A 22,729-nucleotide genomic window follows, 5' to 3' on the forward strand; every position below is an offset into this window, starting at 1 on the left:
AGGGAGACTGGAACCTGCTTTCTTTAGGTTTCTCTTCAAATAGTACATATGTGAGACCCTTAAAACTTTGGTGGTTATAAGGGCAACTTTGCTCATTTGGAGTATATTTGGCATTTTTGATATTCCCACAACTTTAAAATTTGATATAACTTGAGGGTTAGTGGTGGGGAAGAATTACATGAGACGAAATTTTCTATCATGCTTTTATAGATGGTATGAATAAGAATATTTCTAAAATAGGATAATAATTGATCACTAGGATTCCAAGTTTACCTTGGCCTCTGGCCATCTTTATGAGAGAAAAGTTATAAAGTTCATCCAGCCTCCAAAATTAGAAAAACATCCTTTTCATTTGTTTACTGACATTTTGTTGATATAACCACATTATCAACAGTATTTACAACCCTCTGGGAAACTCTTCATAATTTGAAGGTGAATTTTATAGTGCCTCATTGGTCTGGAAGTGCTGAGATTATCTAGCTAACCTTTAACCTAGTCCTGCCACATTCAGTGTTAATGTTTCATTTCCATGTTAACTATTGCACTATCCTTTCCTGTAAATGTCATCCTTTCAGAATAAACCTAGGAAGAGAGCTGTTAAGAGTTTCCTGTTCCCATGTATCACCTGTTGTTTGCTTTTTACCCCAGATGTAAGGCAGTATGATTGCTAGCTTCTGGGAGATCATAAAATCACAATTGACTTTATTTCTCAGAACTGTCTTCAAGCCCTAGTAGCAAGATTTTTTTTTTAACGAGAAAGTGAACCTTCTCTTCTTTCATTTGGTTTTTGAAGTTTGTGCAAGAATTGCTCAAGTGTCACAATTTGCTGCACATTTTCTCTTCTATACCATGAGCAGCATCCACACAGGTAGCAACTTTCCATTTGCTACTGCATTTCTTCTCTGTAGACTCCTCAGTGTCCTTCAGAATCAGTGTCGGGTAAGCTGTGACTAACGGGGCCTCTTCCCATCTGTTTGTCCCGGGCATTTGCCCAACTCCTCTGTGCATCGGAAACGTGCATGTTGAATCAATGCAAGAGCGAAATGGTTGCTGTGAAATCCCTTTAAGAAACTACATTATTCAAGTAATGAAAATCACTCAGTTCTACTTCCAGAGAAGAACTGATGAGGAAGGTCATTAACAGTAATTGAAAGGAAGAAGAAGATAGTATTTTTCTGGGACTGTATGTCTCCCTTTGGTCTTCTCCCCTCCTTCCTGTTACTGTTGCATACAGTGTTTACTGCAATGGCTGATCCAGTTTGCTACATTCCACTCCGGCTTCTGTTTCTCTGAGATTTTCTTGAGTTTTTATGAAATCAATCCGCAGATAAATCACAATTGCTCTAGAACACTAGCTCTCAGGGGAACATGTTAGAAATTAGCTTGAAACCCTCAATTTTGAGGGTTTCCCATGACTTTTTAAAGGTTGTCCTTCAGTGTAGCCCCTTGCTCCTAAGGAAAGAGTTATTATCAAAATAGTTTTCAAATGAATGCTTTTCTGTGATGGAGCTAAAAAGGAATTATTTCCATATTCTAAAAGACACATGTAATGACCCCATGCATGATGAATGGAGGATGCCTAAATATGAAATGGAAGAGGGTTGTGTATTTCTCTCAAATGTCACTCAAAATGAAGTGGTGATTATCAGTAACAGCTCAACGAACAACATGATAAGAAATTAATATAATTTAAAGCAGCAAGAACAAAATCCTTCTTTCCGATGGCTGGGGATTTGGAAATTTGGTCCTGCTCAATGGTACTGCTACTTCTTGTGTCACTATGACCCCGTATCTTGGCCTCTCTGAGTCTCAGGTATGTCCCCACGATTAGAATACAAGGCCTTATCGCTCTGAGATTACCACTCAATAACTGTACAATAGAGTGTAAGAGAATCCTTTTATCTCTTTGCAGAAAACATGATAATATTATTTTAATTATTTGTAAATGCAGCCTTATTATGCATGTGTTTAAACAAAGAAAATGTAGTGTTTCTATTAAATCTTTGGATTAAATATGCTTGTGTGATGAAGTAAATGTCATGTGTACACACTTAACATTCTAAAAATTTGTTTCTTGTACTTTAGAAAATTCATAGAAATGGGTTTCATTGATGAAAAAAGAATAGCCATATGGGGCTGGGTGAGTTGTTTTATATTTTTTTATGCCTGTTATTCAGTTCAGCAATCATCATTTTCTAAAGTGTTCGTTTAGAAAGTTTCTCATGAAATGTTAATGTTGCAACATAATTTAATCTGTCGATGGAAACAGTCAGTTTGGATAATCTGGGCTTCAAAATGGTGGTTTTAAGTGTTTCTTCCTTTTTTTCAATCTTTTCTTCCCTGTACAGTAAGTTAACTCATAATTGACATATTTTTACTTAAGTCTTTGTTACTAGATTATAGCATACTGAACTGAACCATATCCATCAGAGGGTGAATTTCCTTCCTTATTTTAAAGTTAAATATATATCTTTTATTTTATATTTCTATTTTATAAAAATCGGAGCTACAATTTGAAATCACAGGGACTTTCAGAATATAAATTCCTTAGTACCTAGCCCAGCAGTCATATCTTAGCTGTTTAATTTTGTTTCTTTTTATTTGGCAATCAAATTATTTTACTAGACCGAATGCTCATTTGTACTAACTGGAGAAAAGTACTATTTAGTTTCTTAATTATAGGTCATGAAGATAACTTCTCACATTTGAGGAGCTGTGCATATTTTGAAAATACACATTTCAAGGAAGTGGCAAAACTTATCATTTATGGGCAATGAAGTCACTGGAAAGTTTAGAGAAATATTGAAAAGAGTTTAAATTTGCCCATTATAAATTATGATAATTACCCTTCAAAGAAGATTTCCTGTTTCACTTTTTGGTCTGAATTTGTACATTTGCAAGTCAATTTGCAGCCATTTGTGCCTGGGTTGTTTTTCTTGGCTGTTTTCTCTGAGAGCGGCCTGAACAAGAAGAAGGGAATGAAACCCAATATTGAAGGGAATCTGCAGGATTCAGCTCCACTCAGCTCAGTGACCAGATGAAGAGCTGTTAGGAATTTGAAGAAAGTTGTTACTTCAAGCCATTTGGTCCTTCTTAAAACTATCAAATGTTAAATATCTAAACAGAATGAAATTCAAATGAGTAGAAATAAATGAAATATTTCTATAGTGAAATATTCCAGATAATACCTTCCCTATCATCCATTTTTATAAAGTTTCCTAAAGCAAATCCTTGAAAGATTCTAATTTTAAGTTGAACATGTACATATAATCATTAACATTTCTCTTAGAGTTGGACTTTGCTTTTGCTGCAGGCTTTGAAATAACCATAAAGTAGAACTTTTTATTTTATTTATAGAACATTCTAGGTATTAGTTTGGTAGAAAACCATCTACGTGGGATGATTTTCTAAAAACCCACTCATCACCCAAAAATATATCCCTATCAGCCTGAAATTCTTCAATAATAGATTCTCACTGCATCTAGTTGGGCAAATGCCACTGAAATAGTACATTAAAACCCCCACCCCTCAATTGCTTACTTTCCAACATGGTGATAACTGTGAGGTCGACTCTGAGAGCAAGTTTAAGCAAAGAAAGTAAGAAATGGGCTGCCACGTGATATAACATCTGAGCAGAAGGAACTAGTATGTGGATAAAGACATTAATACTATACTGGGTTTTAAAATCAGCTCTTCAGGTTTAAGACATGTTTGTTAATCCATCTGTCTAATCACTGACTTGTTCATTCTTTCATCGACATAGTATATTTTTTACAAGGTCTTGTACTAGGTTCCTTAAGGGATGAAAAGATGAGTAAGTCATAGTCCTGGCCCTCTTGTGGGGGAAACAGACATCAAAATAAGCAATGGCTCAGCAATGTTCCAAGTGTTAAGAGAGATGCAACTTGCTGTGGAGTACAGGGGGATAAGAGTGGATAATTATGGCTGTGGGAGCTAAGGGAGGATTCCAAAATAAGTTAGCATTTGAGATTGGGAAGATAGCTGAGGAACGGAGCATTCCAGGCAGTGAAAACCACATTGCCCAGGACCTGAGTTAAAGAGCATGGTGCACATGGGGAGACTGAGCTGGCCAGGGATGCCTGAAACTTCGAAAGTCTAAAGTATCTTGAGGAAATTATAGGAAATGAGTCTGAATAAGTAAGTATACAGACAATAGACAGTCTCTTAGGCCACCTAAAGGAGAGGGGGCTTTGTGCATGCCTGTGACACCTTTCTCTTCATTCTTTTGTGCCTCTATGATTGTTATACCTTTTTTTTTTTTTTCCTTTTTTCGTTTTTGAGACGGAATTGCTCTCTGTTGCCCAGGCTGGAGTGCAGTGGTGCAATCTCGGCTCACTGCAACCTCTACCTCTCAGGTTCAAGCGATTCTCCTGCCTCAGCCTCCCGAGTAGCTGGGATTACAGGCACATGCCACCACACCCGGCTAATACTCCTCCTTTTATTGTTTTTGAGACAAGGTTTTGTCATGTTGCCCAGGCTGGTCTTAAACCCCTAGGCTCAAGCAATTCACCCACCTTGGCCTCCCAAAATGCTTTGATTACAGGCATGAGCTACGGCACCAGCCTCCATTTATTATTTAAATATTGGTGTTTTTCTGGGTCTGGATCTCACCTTGACCGTCATTAGTCTTCCTTTCCTTCTGCAAACGCTTATGGTGTCAAAGATGATGATGACTTCCAGGTCCCTGGCACCAGCACACACCTCTGTTCTGTGCTCCATGTTTCAAATGCCTGCTGATTATCTCTCCCACATGTCTCACATGGGCCTCAACTTACGCCTAAGATAAACTTGTTAAGGCCTATTTTAAAACAAGTCTTAATCTTCATTAAGGCTTCTCCACACACTTATTTGCCCAAATTAGAAATCCTGAGAGCTGTTTTCAACCTCCCCCTGTTCCTGACTTCAACATTCCATTGATTAGTAAGTTCTGTCAATTCTACCTTTAAACATCAAAGTCTGTTCTCATCATCCCTATTGACACTGCCTTAGTTTGAGTTTCTTCATTTGTAATTTAAGCCAGAAATTCTCAAACGTTAGCTTGCACAAACATCACCTGGAGAGCTTGTTAGGACACCAGAGATTCTGAGTCTGTGCTTCTGGGGTGGGGTCCGAGAGTCTGCATTTCCAACAAGACCCCAGATAATGCTGATGTTTGGGTCCATGGAGCACAGGTTGCATGCTTCAATTTAACTGTTCTAATTGCTTCTTACCTGTCCTCCTGCTTTGGCCTCACAAGCTCCAATGTGGTTAATGAAGTTATCATTCCAAAATAATTTTTACTGTGTGGCTTTTTTGCTTATGTATTTTATAGGACTCTGCATTGCCTGCAACACAAAGCCCAGATACCTTTCATGGCATGCAAGGCCTTTGGCAATCTGACTCCAGCTTAGTTTTCCAATCTCATCTCTTGCTGCTTTTACCTGTACCTTAGGTAATTTAAATTATGGCCGGGAGCGGTGGCTCATGCCTGTAATCCCAGTACTTTGTGAGACCGAGGCAGGCAGATCATGAGATCAGGAGTTCGAGACCAGCCTGACAAACATGGTGAAACCCCGTCTCTACTAAAAATACAAAAATTAGTCAGTTGTGGTAGCATGCGCCTGTAGTCCCAGCTACTCAGGAGGCTGAGGCAGGAGAATAACTTGAACCCAGGAGGTAGAGATTGCAGTGAGCCAAGATCGTACCATTGCACTCCAGCCTGGGCAACAGAGCACGACGCCATTTCAAAAAAAAAAAGAAAAATTATATCCGTGCTTCTTTGTTCCCACGTTTTGTACATGCTGTTTCTCGCATCTGTAGTGTCCATTCTTGTCTTCCATTCCCCACCTTTTCCTCACTCCCAAATGGATAACTCACACTTGCTCTTTAAGATTCAACTCAGATATTATTTTCTTTGTGTTCCAGAAGCTCTTTGTATTTCTTTTACAGGAATTACCATGTTGTATCTTGTCTGTCTATTCGTTTCTCCCATAAGAATGTAAGTTCATCAAAGGAATGGACTGTGTCTCATTTTTGCTTTGTTTCTGAGCACAGAGTTAGAACTGTGCTTGTTTAGCACAGTGCCTGGCCACATCAAGCATCTATGATGTTGTTTAAACTGACTTTAATCCTATAAATCAATGTCTCCCCTCGAATGTGTCTCACTAGTACCAGGAGATTTTTCAGGAAAATGTTCTATAGTCTAATACTTCGGCAAATCACGAATTCTATGTAACAGTGTATATAGGCTCTAGAAAAACTAGTAAAAAAATACTGTCAAGTTTTGTTTAACACAGTATTACCAAAAAGTATTTGATTCCATAATTCCTTTTTCCTCCACCATCCCAGAACACATATTGACAATGTTTTCTATGGACATCAATTTTTTAAGTGCTCTTGAAGTCAATAGGGCGAGGTATTGGTGTCTTAGAAAGATAATCTTGGCGCAAAGTGGAGGATAATCTGAGATGTGGGAAGAGGATGGGCCAAGGGGCTAGAAGAGCAGTAATACCAGGGACAGGTATTAAAGGCCTAAATTAGTCAGTGAAGTAGCAGTTGGAGGAGGTCATATCTCTGTGTGCTCTTATACAATATAATAAGCAGGGACCTATGGCAAATTGGAGATGGAAAAGAGAAAGACATTGAAAACTACCCTAAGGGTTACTTAGCTCTTACTGCGTTTTGTATTAGGGAAGAATATATGTGTTTCCATGAAGTCTTAGACAGTATAGTGGTTTGGGAAATACATCATACCCAACAATATTTTTTGGAGTCAATTGGTCAATAAGCTCCAAATCCCACATTACTCTCCATTATCAAGTTCAAGAAATAGGGTTCTGGCTCACATAAAACAAAGCCCACTCAGGGCTCACATAAAACTAGCCCTGGTTTTAGCTCCTTGATAAATATTCACTATGTGCCCACCACAGTGCCTAAGAAGTATCAGTTTATGACAGTGGTTGTTAACCAGGACGATTTTGCTCCTTGGGACATTTGACAACGTCTGGAGGCATTTTTAATTGTCACGCTGGGGGAGTGCTACTGGCATCTAGTGGGTAGAGGCCAGGGATGCTGTTAAACATCCCACAATACATAGGACAGCCCCCTATAACAAAGAATTATCCATCCCAAACTGTCAATAGTGTCAGAGTTGCAAAACCCTGATATGCAGTGAAAACTCAGCACAATTATTCTGACAATTGAAGAGCAGCGAGGGTTTTGCCTAAATTATTAGAATAACAGCCTCATTTCTGGGCTTCGCTTTGTTAATATAGGCCTAGCCAGGTGGTGTTGAATAAGCATTAGTTCATGATTTAATCTTAGTTCCTTTCTCTCCCAGTGACTAATTATAAGTAATTTGAATTGCTATGTGTGATCAACGATGTAAAAGTAGGACAAATGCACCTCTAATGAGACTATATTAGACTCTGAACTTACAGTTTCCCCAAAAGAGGTTGCCCTAAGTATAGGGATACAGAGGAAGGGGCATGGGTTGGTGAGTCAAGTGTCCTGGGTTTGAGTCCTGCTGCTTACTGACTCCATAACCACTATAAGTTTACTCTGAGCCTCAGTTTCCTCATTGTGAAATGCAGCAGTAATTTCCTCACCAAGACACTGTGAGGATTAGACATAATAATAGCAAAGTCATATACTCAACAAATATTTATTACATTCCTATTGTGTGTCAGGCTATATTTTCAGTGCCAAGCATACATTCATTGACAAGACAGATGAAAATATCTACCCTCACGGAGTTGGGAATGGTTGGGGAGTAAGACAATAAACAAGATAAATATGTAAAATATAGAGAGTGTTTAATGACATTAAGCGCTGTGGAAAAAGACAAAACAAGAAAGAGGAATGGTGCAAGTTGGTACAATTTTAAATCAAAACGGCAAAGAAGGCTCATTTGAGGTGACATTTGACTTTGAAGAGGAGAGGAAGTGAGGCATGCCAGTGTCTGTGGAAAGAACATTCCAGGCAGAAGGTCACAGCATTTGCAAACGTCCTGAGGCCAGATCATGCTTGGAGAGTTCAAAGAACATCAAGAGAGCCAGGGAGCAAGGGGAAGAGAAAGGAAGGGCAGAAATGAGGTGGGAGAAGGGAGACAGATTGTGTGAGACCATAAAGGCCATTGCAATAACCCTGACCACATAAATGTTAGCGAGTTATTATTATTGCCTATAGGTAAAATGTTCCAGTGTGCATTATGCCTCAAATAAGAGTATTTCGTAAACCCTCCTTCAAAATCCTGTGCCCTTCTAAGAATGTTTTTAAAGATATCCTTCATTTAAACAAAATGGCAAGGCGTCTAAGTGCAAAGGACAAAATTCCAGAATTCTCATGGCCAATCTGCTCTGTGGGTTCTTTTCTTGCAACAGCCACCCACTCTGCCTGGGAGCCCCACTCATGGAGGGGGGGCAGGAAAAAGTCAACTCGGGTTTTCTTTTTTCCCCCTCTTCCCTTCTACAATAGGAATAGCTTTTCCAAGCTGCCCGAGAATTTAAAGTACACTTTCTTTTGTTGTGCTGCTAATACAGTCGCTTTTGCTCTTACAAATTCCCAGAGAAAATTTGTATTCATTCTGAAAACAGGAAAGTTTTGTTTAAATACAACACTCTCACCCAATCACTGAATAGATACAGATTAATAATTCCTAAGATTTTCAACAGAAATATTCAAAAACCTTTTCAGGATATGCAAAGGCTTTTATTTTAATCTCAGGTCTCACTTTATTTCCTGCTCTGGGGCATAGGAAAGGAGAAGCAGGAACCAGTATTTTTATTTGCAGTAAACACACTTTGCCAATAAAACCATAAATGATAATACTTTTTTTCTAAAGGTCTCTGGCTTACTTTGCTCTCATTTGAACTTGAAATTAAGAAGGAAGGAAAGCCCTCCCATTTCAGCAGTAGTTGCTGCAAACCTGCTAATCAAAACAAGTCATTTTTTAAATTATAAGTGAAAGTTTAAACCAGACAGAGAATTTTCACTTGCAATAAGGATTTTCAAACCCAAATGTATCTTCTGTTTTTAAAATATACTTTTTCCCTGTTAAAACATGGTTCAATTCTCCTCCAAGTATAATAAAAAGAGGCCATGGTACAATCGGAGCTCCCTCTTTTATTCTGTGTTTTGTAGCTAAAGTTCTTCAATAAAATTCCCCAGAGCTAAAAACATAAAACTGTAAATTAGTTTGAGAATTCTTCATTTAACTGTTAGATTCAGCAAGATTGTTTAGCTGATTCTCCCATTCCATTCAATTCATGAATCAAAAATAGACCCCTGCCACTGACCTATTACCAGCACCATGTCTGTCTACATCTCTCTCTCTCTCTCTCTCTCTCTCTCTCTCTCTCTCTCACATACACACACACTCTCACTCATTCTCCCTCTCTAAAGAATGACTTTCTCTGGTAAAGATGATATGATCTGTCCTGGTCTGAGGGAAGTGATTCCCAGAAATCTGTGGTTATAAGGTCCTAAAAACGTGGTATGGCTTTAGCTGGAGAGTCACGCTGTCCCCTTATGATTTTTAGGGACGTTCTTGCATCAGGGCAAGAATAAACACAGAGAATCACTTCCTTATCTAGTGCACACATTTTTTTTGGTCCATGTCCCAGACAACTGCTTAGTCCACGTTCCCAGGAGAAGCACCTCTCTCACAGCATGTTTGTACAGACCAAATTTGCTTCTCACGAGGCAATGCAACCTTATTTGGATGCCCTGTTCATTTCTTCATATTTAAGAAAAAGTTCAAATTTCCAAATGACATGGTCAGAGATCTCTTTCTCTTAACAGGATCCCATTTCTGAATCACCTTTTGATTCCTTGGAGAAGGAAATCTATGAGAGCTAAACCTACTCCTGACTCTGCAAATTGTATCCTGTTTTATATTTATTTCCTTTTCCTTAAATTTGCAGGAAGAAGTATAAGGTTTTTAAAGACACCGATGACTTTTCCTCCTTTGAGCTGCTGTGTCAGAAATCCTTAAAACAGAACATGTACCACTACGTCATACACAAACTATGGCCATGTCTTAAATTATCCAAAAAGTTCTTATGGCCTTCCTTTGGTATTCTGTTGTGAAAATAAATAAGTAAATACATAGATACATGTTCTGCCTCACAGGACTTTTGCAAACTGCAAGAACGTATCTTACATTTAAATTTTGGTAATTTTCTTTTCTGTGCATCTCTTTCAAGTCATCTCTTTCAAGTAAAATCCTGTTTTTGTTCCAGCACAGTCCTAGTTGGAAAGATATAGAGAAAAAAAGGAGAAGTTTTTTGCAAAAGAAAATTGAAATTCTATCTCTTAAACTGCTCCTACCATGTTTTAAGAGGGTCTGTTCTGATCAGCACACCAAGTATTTTTAATGCATTAGGGATGAAACGATCATTATGTCTGGTCATTTATCTGGAGCTTGCTGCTGAGGATGCAAGATAGACATGTAATCCACCCTTAGCCACATTCTCCAGCTCCCTTCGGTCCGGATTGTGAGTAGAGTTGCTATAAACACATGGAGGAAAGCTTATGAAAGTAAATCTGAGTCTGACTCATAACAATGTCTCTACAGTCCTATGGAGGATACGTTTCATCACTGGCCCTTGCATCTGGAACAGGTCTTTTCAAATGTGGGATAGCAGTGGCTCCAGTCTCCAGCTGGGAATATTATGGTATGGAAACATTCATGAATATTACCGTGAAAGCGTTTAACACATAATTACTGTATATTTGATGTTGCTAGAAAAATGGATTATGCAGTAAAATTCACCCCAGCATCACTGGGGAAAATATAACTTATAAACAAAGTTGTTTATATCATTTATATAAACATATTGTAACAATCGAAGAAACCTCAAGAGTGAGGAAAGGCTCTTCTTCCATAATCCACTATATTTTATTTTCTCCCAGAAACCTTGAGCCCCTGCCGAACCAAATCTTTAAAATCAGAGCTAACTCTGTTTTTGCAGGCACACAGCTACAGCATAATTGACTTTTAAGCACATCTTCTGCACGGTCAGGCCAGAGGCCAAGCAATTCACCTCCATGCCACAGTTAGCAATTGCCAGCTCCGTTGCCCCAGAAATCAAAGAAACAAAAAGTTTGTTGGAGAAATACTCCTGTGTATGCCTATTTTTTATCATTACATCAATGCAGGATGACTATTTGGAAGGAACTCTAATAATTATACAAAAATTAACTTCATCAGATTCTCCCCTCTGTATTGGGGTAGATATAAAACAATTGTGAGTTGTAGGGGATCTTGATTAAGGAAAACAGTGTGTGCATCTATGTATGTGTGTAGGGGGAATGGATTTGGGGAACATATTTTCATTCCAGATGAAATAAGACACCAGTAAAAGTCCTAAAGATAGTTTGTTTTGTGATTTTCTTTAAAATATTTTGAGACCATTCTACAGGTTATTCCTACTTCAACATTCTTCCCTAGGAGGGTAGAAGTGAAAAATATCAAGACTAGTCATAGAAAGAAAATATTTAGATGCTCCGTTTCCATAATCTCTTCCTGCGTACTTCTCTAGCTCTGTTGAGGCAAATTGCAGAGATTACACATATTCTTTGAGACCAACGGTTACAGCAAAGTAAAGCAAGAATTTACCCCAAGAGCTCAAGATGGGAAAATTGAGAAACAGTTATTAAACTAGAAGGTCTTGTTGGTTAATGAAATGACATGCATCACATGCAAATAATGTATATTCTTATGTATTTTATAGCGTCTGTCTACACAGAAAGATTCATGGGTCTTCCCACAAAGGATGATAATCTTGAGCACTATAAAGTAAGTGTTTCCATTTTATTTAGGTTATTAATTAATTTCTAATATGCTAAATAATTTAAAAGCAGTAGTTCAGAGTTTAGAGTTTTAATTCTGGGTCCCCAAGCAAATATAATCTTTTGTTAATTGCAAAACACATCATTAGAAAGGGTTTTACTCCTTTTGGATTCTGTTCTTGCTTTTCCCATCCTCCCTTCCCTAACCTCTCTTTTCTCAATCTTCCTCCCCACCCCCAACCCCTACACAGCTTGAGCGGGCATCATTTATGCCTAAGGTCTCACTCATATGTAACATATGACACATAAACTTTCAGTTTTTCAAACTAAGAATCAGATGGAAGTAATGCAAATGATGATGAAAATGTGTTGCTCTGACTCTTAAATATTTATCAAGCAAAGCAATACATAATTTCAGTATTGGTGCTAAGTCCATTGCACAATGATTTAGCTAGTTTTCTATTAGAACTTGCAGCAACTAAAATGTTAATTTTTTTCTCTTTTCCAGAATTCAACTGTGATGGCAAGAGCAGAATATTTCAGAAATGTAGACTATCTTCTCATCCACGGAACAGCAGATGGTGAGGTTTAAGCAAGACTCTTACACATAAAAATACTGAGCCAGCATCACTTTGTTTAAGAAACATTAAGCATCCTCCTATGCCTATGCTCAGGGTCAGTACCTAAGAGTCAGGGACATTTCCATATCTGAGTGTGATTCCTCACTGCTGACAATGTCAAATGCATGACTAGATAATTGTTGGTGTTCATTTCCAGGCAGTACATTGTCACTCTATGCTTTCTGGTATTTAGCCGCACTTTAACTCTCTCTCTTTGTTGCAGATAATGTGCACTTTCAAAACTCAGCACAGATTGCTAAAGCTCTGGTTAATGCACAAGTGGATTTCCAGGCAATGGTACATAATTTTGTTTTACTCATGTTCATGGCCTTAGACCCTCAAGCTAAAAGGTGGGGTTCATATTTTTATTTTTTTAACTTTTAAAGTAAAATCTGACAAAGAGACTGCAGGATAGAGTAGGCAGAACATTAGCAAATGAATCTTGGATCTTTCTTTAACTCCTGAAGGACCCAAGGCAAACCAGATCACCTCTCATGTTCCCAGTTGAGTCATGTAAAATAAAGGAGTTCACAAGATTAAATGATCTTCTAGTTCAAACATCTAGTAGTTCTGAAATCCTATGTGAATAAGTGCAGCTATATGTTTAGAGTCCCTGCAAAACCTGAGCATCCTTAAGCAGCTAGAAGATGCTGTTTGTTCAGGAAGAAGCAGCTGCAGAATGTCATCATAAACCTACAAGGCTCCCTGAAATCATATGGCTCCATTTGGGGTTAGAGAACTTTTCACCTATGTATTCTCATCCCCTGGCATACACCTGGCCTATCACAGATGCTCAGCTTCTTACTGAGTGAATGAATGAATGAGCTAAATGTAAAATCCAGGTTTCATGAGGAATGAAAAATGGAACCAGAAAAGAAAATAAGGTGAGCGCCAAAGTTGGGGGTGGGGGCATTCTTGGTAGCTAACTTTTCCTCTCACAAATGCTCCCTCAGCTGCTCGAGTTGAACAAGAACCCCGAAAAGGAAACCCCCATCTTTTCAACATTTGTTTAAAAAAATGTACTGGCTGGGAAGGAAATGGGGGAGGGGGTATAAGGAGAAGGCAGATGAGGGACACAAAAGACAGTTAGATAGAAAAAAAATAAGTTCTAGTATTTGAAAGTACAGTAGGGAAATTATGGTCAATGATAATTGATTGTATAATTCAAAATAGCTGGAAGAGAAGAATTATAATTTTCCCAACATAAAGGAAATTTGTTTGAGGTGATGGGTATTTCAGTTATCTTGATTTGATCATTACACATTGTATTCAGCTATCAAAATATTACTGTACACCCAAAAGATAATACAACTATTATATATCAAATTTTAAAAAATATACAAAGAGTGAGGTGAGTTTTTTCTGACCTTTTTTATTGTGATCCCAAAGTAAATTCAACTTAGTAAATATATATGTTATTACATCGTGACCGCTGCTACCTTTTTTCAGTGAAAGCAATAATCTTAGTGGCATCTCTCCAAGAGTGAAGTTTAAAGTTATAATACTATCTTTCACTTTTTTAAAATGCTATTTTTAACTCCTATAAAGGGTATTTATGGCTATATATGAATACATTATATTGTGGATTTTCTGCAACAGAGACGAATTAGATTCATAAGTTGAAAGCCTCATGGAATTTTTGAGCTACAAGGAATCTTAGGGAAAATCAGCTCCAACCCCTTTGTTTTTCAAATGAAGAAACCAAACTCCAAAGAAGCAAAGTAACAGACTCAATGCATCACTTCTGGTAACTCTGATTCCTGATCCTGATCTTCCAGGATGCTGGATGATGTGAGATCTCAGCCACTGAGATCTAAAATATGTTTAAAGCATGTGAAACAGTAGTGGAGGTTAACGAAAGCTCTTCCTGCTGTAAATATTTACATGTAAGCTATTTTATTTATTCGAGTGTTCTTAGATAGAATTTCCCCATAATAGAAAGATTATCAGGTTCTGAGAACACAAAGGAGTCCAAGCTAAATGCATTTTGTGACTGCAGGAATAAAACAAGATTCTTTCTTTGTGTTTCAGTGGTACTCTGACCAGAACCACGGCTTATCCGGCCTGTCCACGAACCACTTATACACCCACATGACCCACTTTCTAAAGCAGTGTTTTTCTTTGTCAGACTAAAAACGATGCAGATGCAAGTCTGTATCAGAATCTGAAAACTTTATATAAATCCCTCAGACGGTTTGCTTGTTTTATTTTTTATGTTGTAAAATGCTGGTATAAACAAATGAATGTTGTTCTAAAGGCTGGTAAAAAAACGATGAGGACTAAGAAGTTCAAGATAAATATTGTTTACATTTTCTGGTATTCTGTGAAAGAAGAGAAAAGGGAGTCATGCATTTTGCTTTGAACACAGTGTTTTATCACCTGTTCATTTAAAGAAAAATAATAAAGTCAGAAGTTCAAGGGCTATTGTGTTGTCTGTATTCACTGATTTCAGGTTCCAGGTTCTATCACAGAAAGAAGTGTTTGTACAAAGCAAGGGCATGAATAATATTAGGGTGGTCGTGGAGGAGAAGAATCTAGAAGCAGTTTTGGATTTCTGTCATGAGAACTCCAAATACTGGAACCAACAGCTCAGAGTAGGCAAAAGCATTGTTCAGAAAATGCAAGTGAATCACGTTTGAGATGTTTGCACTTTATGCTGTCCCTCCAAGAAATGTTTATTTCATTTCTCCCAGAAGATTTCTTCAATATTGCCAAAAGCATTTGATAAAGATAAAGTCAGACTTTTGAATTCAGGCTCCTTTTAAAAAATGCTTCTAATTTGGAAGTGTTCCTATTTTGAATCCATTTTTAGAATTAGTAATGGTAACTGCTTTCAGATTGCTAACCCATAACCAAATTAAACCAAACAAAAATAAATAAATCAATAAATAAAATGGACATCAATAGCTAGAGAGGAAAATTTTATATCTATGAGGTTTTTCTGGGGTTTTAGTTCTACATTATAAAGTTCATATTGAAAAAAATAGCTGTAATGCCTACAGTCCTAAAGCAACGCATTGCCAGTTACTACCACCTACATTTAGAAACTACCGGTGACCTGCCATCTCTGTGACTGCCTCAGAATTAAAAGATCCATACCAGGTCACCAGAAGATATTTATTGAATGAATGTTGGAAGTATCCACCACACTGCTGTCTAAGGGACTTTTCATTGTGTGATCCCCAGCACTGGATTGCCCTGGGTAATTTCTCCCCATCCCTAGCTTGATACTTTCTTTCCAGTTGCAGGTTGAATCCCCTCATGCCTTATAGCCAGAAGAATCAATCCTGGCCTGGAACATTGCAGCAGGAAGACCACAAAGAGCACAAACACAGTCTTCTCTAGAGTTTTCTGACTTTTCCCAATCCAGCATTCTTTCCACTTCAGCTTTCTGAAACCATTGCCCCCAACTCAGGCCACATAGCTCCACCTCACACATCAGGAAGGGACGTTTTGTGGTGGTCAGGAATTCTGGACAACACCTTCCCGGATTCAGGACTGGCCACAGCCCCTCTTTTCTTCCTCCATGCAATGGCTGTTGCCCTCAGGATCAGAGTAAGCTACCACCTCTCTCTCTGTTCTGCACAGAGCAGCCTCTGAAGCAAGCCCAAGAGATTTTCTCATAATTTTCTCATCATTCACTCTCCCCATCTAGGGAGAGAAAAACAACCAGTCATTGTCTAATACTCTATCTAGGGATACTACACGGTCATTGCAAATAGAAAGAACAAAAATCCTATTTCTCCAACTTATTTTCTGCCTTTGTGACCTTTGCAAAACTAGATTCTAATATCAATGTGCAGTAAGTGGTCTCCAGCCTCAGGCCTTTGCTCCCACTGCCACAGAGGGAACTGCTGAGACAAAATTAATAGCGCCATTTTCCCACTTAGAACCCTTTGGTGATTCTCCATTGTCTACAAAATAATATTCAAAATCAGCATGACAGAGAGAGCCCTTGACAATCTGTCCCCATGCATGTTTTCCAAACCCTTCTTCTGACACCAGCTTCTATAGACTGTTAGATTAAAATTAGATAAAACTACAGTTCATCTCTTCAGTCCCACTTGCCACATTTCCCTGCTCAGTAGCCACATGGTTAGTCAGCACCATATTGGACAATGTCAATGTAGAACATTTTCATCATCACAGAAAGTGCTGCTGAACACCCTAGTGCTACCTTAGAGAAAATCTTCCTAATGCTACCCTGGAGAAATCTTCACCGCCGTTGTCTTGAAATGTGGCATATCACAGAAAGTCACCAATTGTTGAATTAATGAAAGACTTTGTGTTCATGGAAGATTCAGGTTTTCTACATTACTGTTGATGAAGCCTTCCCTGACCCCCTCAGGTAGAATCTCCCAGGTCTTCCTCAAAACTCTAAATATGTTTTCAGTTATGTATTCATTCATTCATTCAACAAACATTTACTGAGTCTGATTGCATATCAAACACTGTGCAAGACTTTGAGGATGTAGTAAGAGCAAGGCAGCAACTTGCATGGCAATTTTTTTAAGTGTTCACCTTTCATGCAGCTTTATTAGATTCTTATTTTGGCTAGAAAGATAAAAGGTACATGAAGTACAAAAGGGAGAGATTTTAAGTAGAAAATGCCAAACTAAAAGAAAGATTTAAAAATATCTTGCCTTTTCTATCTATAAGAAGCTGGAGTATAATAATAATTATCATTTACCACATTTTATTCTTGGATATGAGACATGGGAAAAGGGGTATCCCAATAACCTAATTAAAGCTGCAAAGTATAATCATCCTTCACGTTCGACAAACAAGATTTTCATTCATTCATTCATTCATTCATTCATTCGTTCATTCATTCATTCAGTGACTGCAATTGCAAGCCACTATTTTAGGTATTGTAGGTAAGAACTCCCCCCCAAAAAAATATAGTGCAAGAGAGAAGTCATAAAACAATTAATTTCTAAACATTATTTCAAATTTTAGTCCCATAAGGCTGGCCTGAGAGCTATTTTTAAAGGTTTCAAAATTCTAGATGAGCATCTAATATTTCTTACAGTAAATAAGATAAAAAGCAGCAAGCAATCGAGTATTTGGTTAAATGTAACACAAATGAGAGAACTTTTATTGGAGTTTTAAATGTTTGGTTTTTTTTTTTTTTAACCTACTCTTATTTATAAGATGCATTACTTATTTCCTTAAGAAAACATTTATTGAATACCTATGCTGTGCACAGTAGTATTCTGGGTACTTCAGGGGTTACAAAGATGAATACATATGACAGTTTCTCCATTTCTAGACTGTTTCAGTAAAGGCGACTTAACGAATCTGATTTTCCCAACATTTGAGCATTTTTCAGAAACTGACAGATCTTTATGCAAATGTTGTTGCCAAGCTGTTTGTAATGGTGAAATTATACTTTGACAGTAACTCTTTAAAATATATTAAACCCAGCTAAGGTTTTTTTGGAAATGTTGCCAATTAAGTGACTTTAATGAGCTTCTTGATGGTAATGTAATTAAAATTCAGATGTTCTAATTGTAAAAAAAAAATAGTTCTGGGAAAGTTAACAGTAAAATAAGCAAATGTAAAATGAATTGGGGCTAATTTAAATGGTGATAATGTGGTCTTCTGAGAACATTCTACCAAAACAATGCTTTCAATTATGCTGTTTGTAAAGAAGAAAGAAGGCACCTAACAGAGATTTTGAATTTATCCAATAAAGCAGATATTTTGAGTTTATCCAATAAAACAGATTGAAAAATTCTGAACGCAGTAAATCATTCTCAGTCTGTGAAGGGGAACTGCTAAAACACCTCCCTGGCATTATGGACAGGTACCTTGGCAATTTGAAGTGGAATAATTTTTAATTCAGGAAGAAATAAGTGCTTAGACCTTACCAAGCTATTCATGGGGAAAACGATCTGGCTTCTAGCATAAGCCTCTAATGACCACCTGCTCAGATTACTGGCATGCAATACTAACATGCTGGTCATAAACACTTCTTTTGACACACAGGTAACATCTTTGGCAAGCTAGAGCAGTCTGATTTTATTCCATTGGTTTCTAATTAATACTCCATTTTTTACTTACTTAAAACATTGTATTGACAGTATACATTTTAACAGATGCTCGGTATAGAACTCCACCCTTTGCTCTGTGGTTATAGAGGATCAGTATTGTGTGAACAAGAGAGAGGTACAGTCAAGGTAAGGTCATGCCACAATGGCTTGACAACTCATGTTCCTTCTTTCATATTTACTATTTGTTGACAAGCAAAGATCGGAACATCTTTGCTAGCCATTAATTTTTAGGGCCAGGAACTTTTGTCAATGCTACAGAAGGTGAATTTTTGAAATAAGTGTCATAATGAAACAGTAGAATATGAAGAAGTGATTTGTATGTTAAAAAAACTACTACCCATTTGGAGACAGGCTTCTTATTGAAACACCCTTTTAGATATCCATGAACACAACGGAACATTTTAGATATGTGATGAAATTTCCTTATACCCCACTGGTACTACACAAAATTTCCAAATTTGAGAAATGATCATTAAAAAGTGAAGATGCTTTAATATATATGCAAGTGCTTTGTACACCCACAGGAAACAATGCTGCTCTCTAATTTCCTTCGGAAGATTAAAGCAATACTTTGCAATGTTATAAATTTCTTTCTTTCAAATGAAACACAACATAGCTCACTTGTCAGTCTTGTAAACAGAACATGTTCACTACAGCGCATTTTAGGGACAACACTGTAGTGGGTAAGGGAATGGAGGTTAAAGTGAATCTATCTGGTTTGAATCCCAGTTCAGTAATATATAAGCTATGCAACTTTGATAAATTTTCATAAGTTCTCTCTGTTTCAGTTTCCTTATATGTAAAATGGAGATAATAACACTTCTTACCCCATGGAATTGATTGTTGTTTTAAAATAGTTATCATTTGTAGAGCAGTGTCTGACACATAGTAGGTCTTTTGTAGGTGTCTGTTAGATGCATAAAATGAACTACTTTTTAATGGTTATTTTCAATGAACTAATTCTCAAGAAATTAATAGCCTCAGTCGGAAGCCAATAGTTTCTTTCCCATACCAGAGAATGTAGTATAAGTGTCCTTGATCATTTATACATGAATCTTTATTTTATTTTTTTAATGAGACTTTATTTCTAAAACAAGGTGGCCTTTTAGGAATAACCAATATTGAAGTCGTGCATATCCAAGGAAGCTCATCTTCCTTGGTACTTATCTTAAATGAGTTGTTCATCCTTGTATCTCACTCAACACCTGTCTAAGGAGTCTAATATTTGATAGCAGTGATTGAAACACCTTTGAGAAAGGCAAACAGCCAGGGTAATGTGTAGTTGAAGCACATGGGCAGTAAATTTACCCACCTTCCTGTGAAGACTGCAAAGCACCACAGTGGCCCTCCTCTCTGGCCCTGTCTCCCACTGCTCTCTCATCACCTACAAAACTCCAGTCACCCTGGTCTCCTCTGTGGATTTTGTGTGGGCCAAACTTATTTCTGTGCCAGGGTCTGGAACATCTTTTCTCAGTTTTTCACTTGGCTGTCTCCTTCTCATTTGGTTTCAGCTCAGGTGTCACTGTCTCAGAGGGAATTTCCCTGATCATTGGATTTCATATTGCTTCTGCCACAGTCAGAGACTTCCAACCACATTATTTAATCTTGTTTTCTTGACAGCACTTAGAAGCATCAGAAATTCTTTGATTTATGTTTATTCTGGTTGTTCCCGATTCTCCATTCAAGTACAAGCCCCCTCTGAGCAGAGAGCTTGTTTTTTTTCACCTCTCAGTCTCCTGGAATAACGTAGGAGGACCTCAATCAATATTTGCTGAATGTATCCTCACATTCTGTGGATGAGAGAGCCCATGAAACTGGAATCCTGATGTGCAATCTGACAGTGGGTACAGATCATGCCCTTTCTGGGACTTAGTATATAATGGGAACTTGCTATTGTCCTCAAAGCAAAGAGAAAGAAAAATCCCTGAGCAGCAAGTGTCCCGGTCAGGAGAATAAGGTTAGGGAGGACATGAATTTTAGCCAGAGATCTAAAAGAAGTTAGTCTTTGAAACAAAAATAATTTGGATTAGGAAATGGAAACACAGCCTACTTCACTGTCCTAACTTAGATACTTGCTGCCTCTAGATGAATCACCACCGGGACACTGCAGGCTGAGGAAGTTTGGCACAAATGTTCAGGCTGGAAAATGACAAATAAATATCTGGAATGTGATTGATTACTCTAGCAGCTTTTATTTTAAAAACAGCACTAGTTTTTAAAAATACATTTCACTTAATAAGTATGTTTCAAGTACTAGTGATTTCTTTTACATTATAAAGCAAGGATACCCATGCTTATTCTGTTTCTGTCTCGTGATCAAATTATATGTTCAAACCCTGAAAGTCTGGTTGGTTTGAAAAGTTGGTTCTTTTAAATTCAGATGGTAAACTTGGAGTCATGAAAAATAAATCAGTGAAATGTCTCTTGTAAAGGTTTTGCATTTTAGATGATATTTTTTTAGTTGATCATTCAAGATGGGTGAACTGAACTTCCTAGTATCCCATTGATGCAACTGAATATAGTCCTGTGCGCCTGCAAAGTTGCCAAACAGATTCAAGAGAACTGAGTTCTAATTCTTGTAATTCGGGCAAGCTCCTTCTCTTCCTGAGATTCAATTACTCCCTATATACCACAGGTACTGGGCTAGATCCATGGCTTTCAAATCACATTTTGCAAGCCCTAAGAATTCTTCTGTGTCCCTTTAGGGCATACTGCAAAACAATTCCTGATCCCTAAATCATCTTCCACAATTGGAGGCCTGTAAGTTAAATAATAGGAGTCAGTCCTGTGTTTTCATTTACTATTTTCTCTCCTGGATCTCAACATCCGCTGGGATTACCGTGGTTTCTCTCAATATGGAGGTCTCATGGGTCTCTTTTTAGGCCATGTTTATGGGGTTGGAGTGGGAACTATTTGGTTGGATGGCAACCATAGATCCCTTAGAGACACTGAGGTTGGAGTGTTGCCTCTAACTACTTAGGCAGTAAAAGTGAGGGCAGGGACCCACCATGGCACCTTGTTTGATGGTCATATGATAAAATTTTATTTTATTTTATTTTATTTTATTTTATTTTATTTTATTTTTGAAACAGAGTTTTGCTCTCGTCACCCAGGCTGGAGTGAAATGGCACGATCTCGGCTCACTTCAACCTCCACCTCCCAGGTTCAAGCAATTCTCCTGCCTCAGCCTCCCAAATAGCTGGGATTACAGGCACCCACCACCACGGCAAGCTAATTTTTGTATTTTTAGTAGAGACAGGGTTTCACCACGTTGGCCAGGATGGTCTTGATCTCCTGGCCTCAAATGAGCCACCTGCCTCGGCCTCCAAAGTGCTGGGATTACGGGAGTGAGCCACCATGCCCGGCAATAACATTTTCAAAGAGATTGCCATCACCATCACCATCCAACATCTTATTTCATAAAACTTATTTTATATGAGTTAAGTTGATAGCTGAAAATCTTGTATTGGATAAATGTAACAGGAGTCTTGGAGTAGAGTTCCCAATCTCAAGAACTACTGAGTCCAGGCAGGTGATCAGAATGAATGAAGCAAACCAAGAAAGGAGTCAAGGAGGTTCCTGGTAAAATAAGGCTGGAACTCTAATGAGCTGGTGACTGCACTAAAGGGATAGCAACTACTGACTCAAACTGCTGCCATTGGAAATACGATGTTGCCAGACATTGTGATTTTTGTCGAGAGAAACTGGAAAACTGGAGTTTTAAATGTAAATTCCCTCTCAATTTTGAACCCTTGACAACCAATTTGTGAGTAAAGGAAACTCATCTGTGTGCCAGATTTGGGCTTTGGGTATCAATTTCTATTTTAAGGACTAATTTGATTGCTTTCTTTTGGATGTGAATTGTATACCGGGTGCTCCGTATATATTCTTCCATTGAATTTTTGAAACTCTGTAAATTAGAAATTAAAATATATGTATTTCTGACTAGGAATATAAGGTGTAAGTTATAGTACTCACCTAAGATTCCATAGATCCAGGTCAATTCAATTACTCCCTGTATGCCAATTGAATTGACATACAGTTTCTGTACCACAGTGGCAGTGTCTCTTCTTAGGTATTCTAGAAGAAATATGTGGAATGCCTTTTCAGATAGCTTTTTTGCCTATTAATGTCATTATTCAAATAATGAATATATAATGGAGTATAAACAAACACAACTCTAATAGCAGGCCCTTATAAGCCATTATTAGAATTTAAGTACACATAATGAAATCACCATTAAATGACTGCTAAACAAAC

The 22,729-nt window shown here is 37.7% G+C and overlaps 1 protein-coding gene and 1 long non-coding RNA gene across 4 annotated transcripts in view; one reads left to right on the plus strand and one right to left on the minus strand.

Annotated features, from left to right (window-relative positions):
- Window positions 1-14,837, plus strand: part of FAP (fibroblast activation protein alpha) — a 73,843-nt gene extending 59,006 nt beyond the window's left edge. For all 3 annotated transcript variants that reach the window (XM_010361852.2, XM_030916934.1, XM_030916933.1), the window contains 6 exons: window positions 2,086-2,140; window positions 10,577-10,676; window positions 11,736-11,800; window positions 12,302-12,374; window positions 12,637-12,710; window positions 14,445-14,837. In XM_010361852.2, the coding sequence (XP_010360154.2) occupies window positions 2,086-2,140; window positions 10,577-10,676; window positions 11,736-11,800; window positions 12,302-12,374; window positions 12,637-12,710; window positions 14,445-14,546 (469 nt within the window). In that variant the 3' untranslated portion in view covers window positions 14,547-14,837. The remainder of the gene's footprint in view (window positions 1-2,085; window positions 2,141-10,576; window positions 10,677-11,735; window positions 11,801-12,301; window positions 12,375-12,636; window positions 12,711-14,444) is intronic.
- LOC104661277 overlaps window positions 12,782-22,729 on the minus strand; it is a 67,306-nt gene continuing 57,358 nt past the window's right edge. Inside the window, exons 3-4 of the long non-coding RNA XR_004053273.1 lie at window positions 22,448-22,549; window positions 12,782-16,064 (exon numbers count right to left, since the gene is read on the minus strand). This is a non-coding gene — a long non-coding RNA (uncharacterized LOC104661277). The remainder of the gene's footprint in view (window positions 16,065-22,447; window positions 22,550-22,729) is intronic.

This window comes from Rhinopithecus roxellana, chromosome 14 (genome assembly GCF_007565055.1).
Source record: "Rhinopithecus roxellana isolate Shanxi Qingling chromosome 14, ASM756505v1, whole genome shotgun sequence".
NCBI classification, from domain to species: domain Eukaryota; kingdom Metazoa; phylum Chordata; class Mammalia; order Primates; family Cercopithecidae; genus Rhinopithecus; species Rhinopithecus roxellana.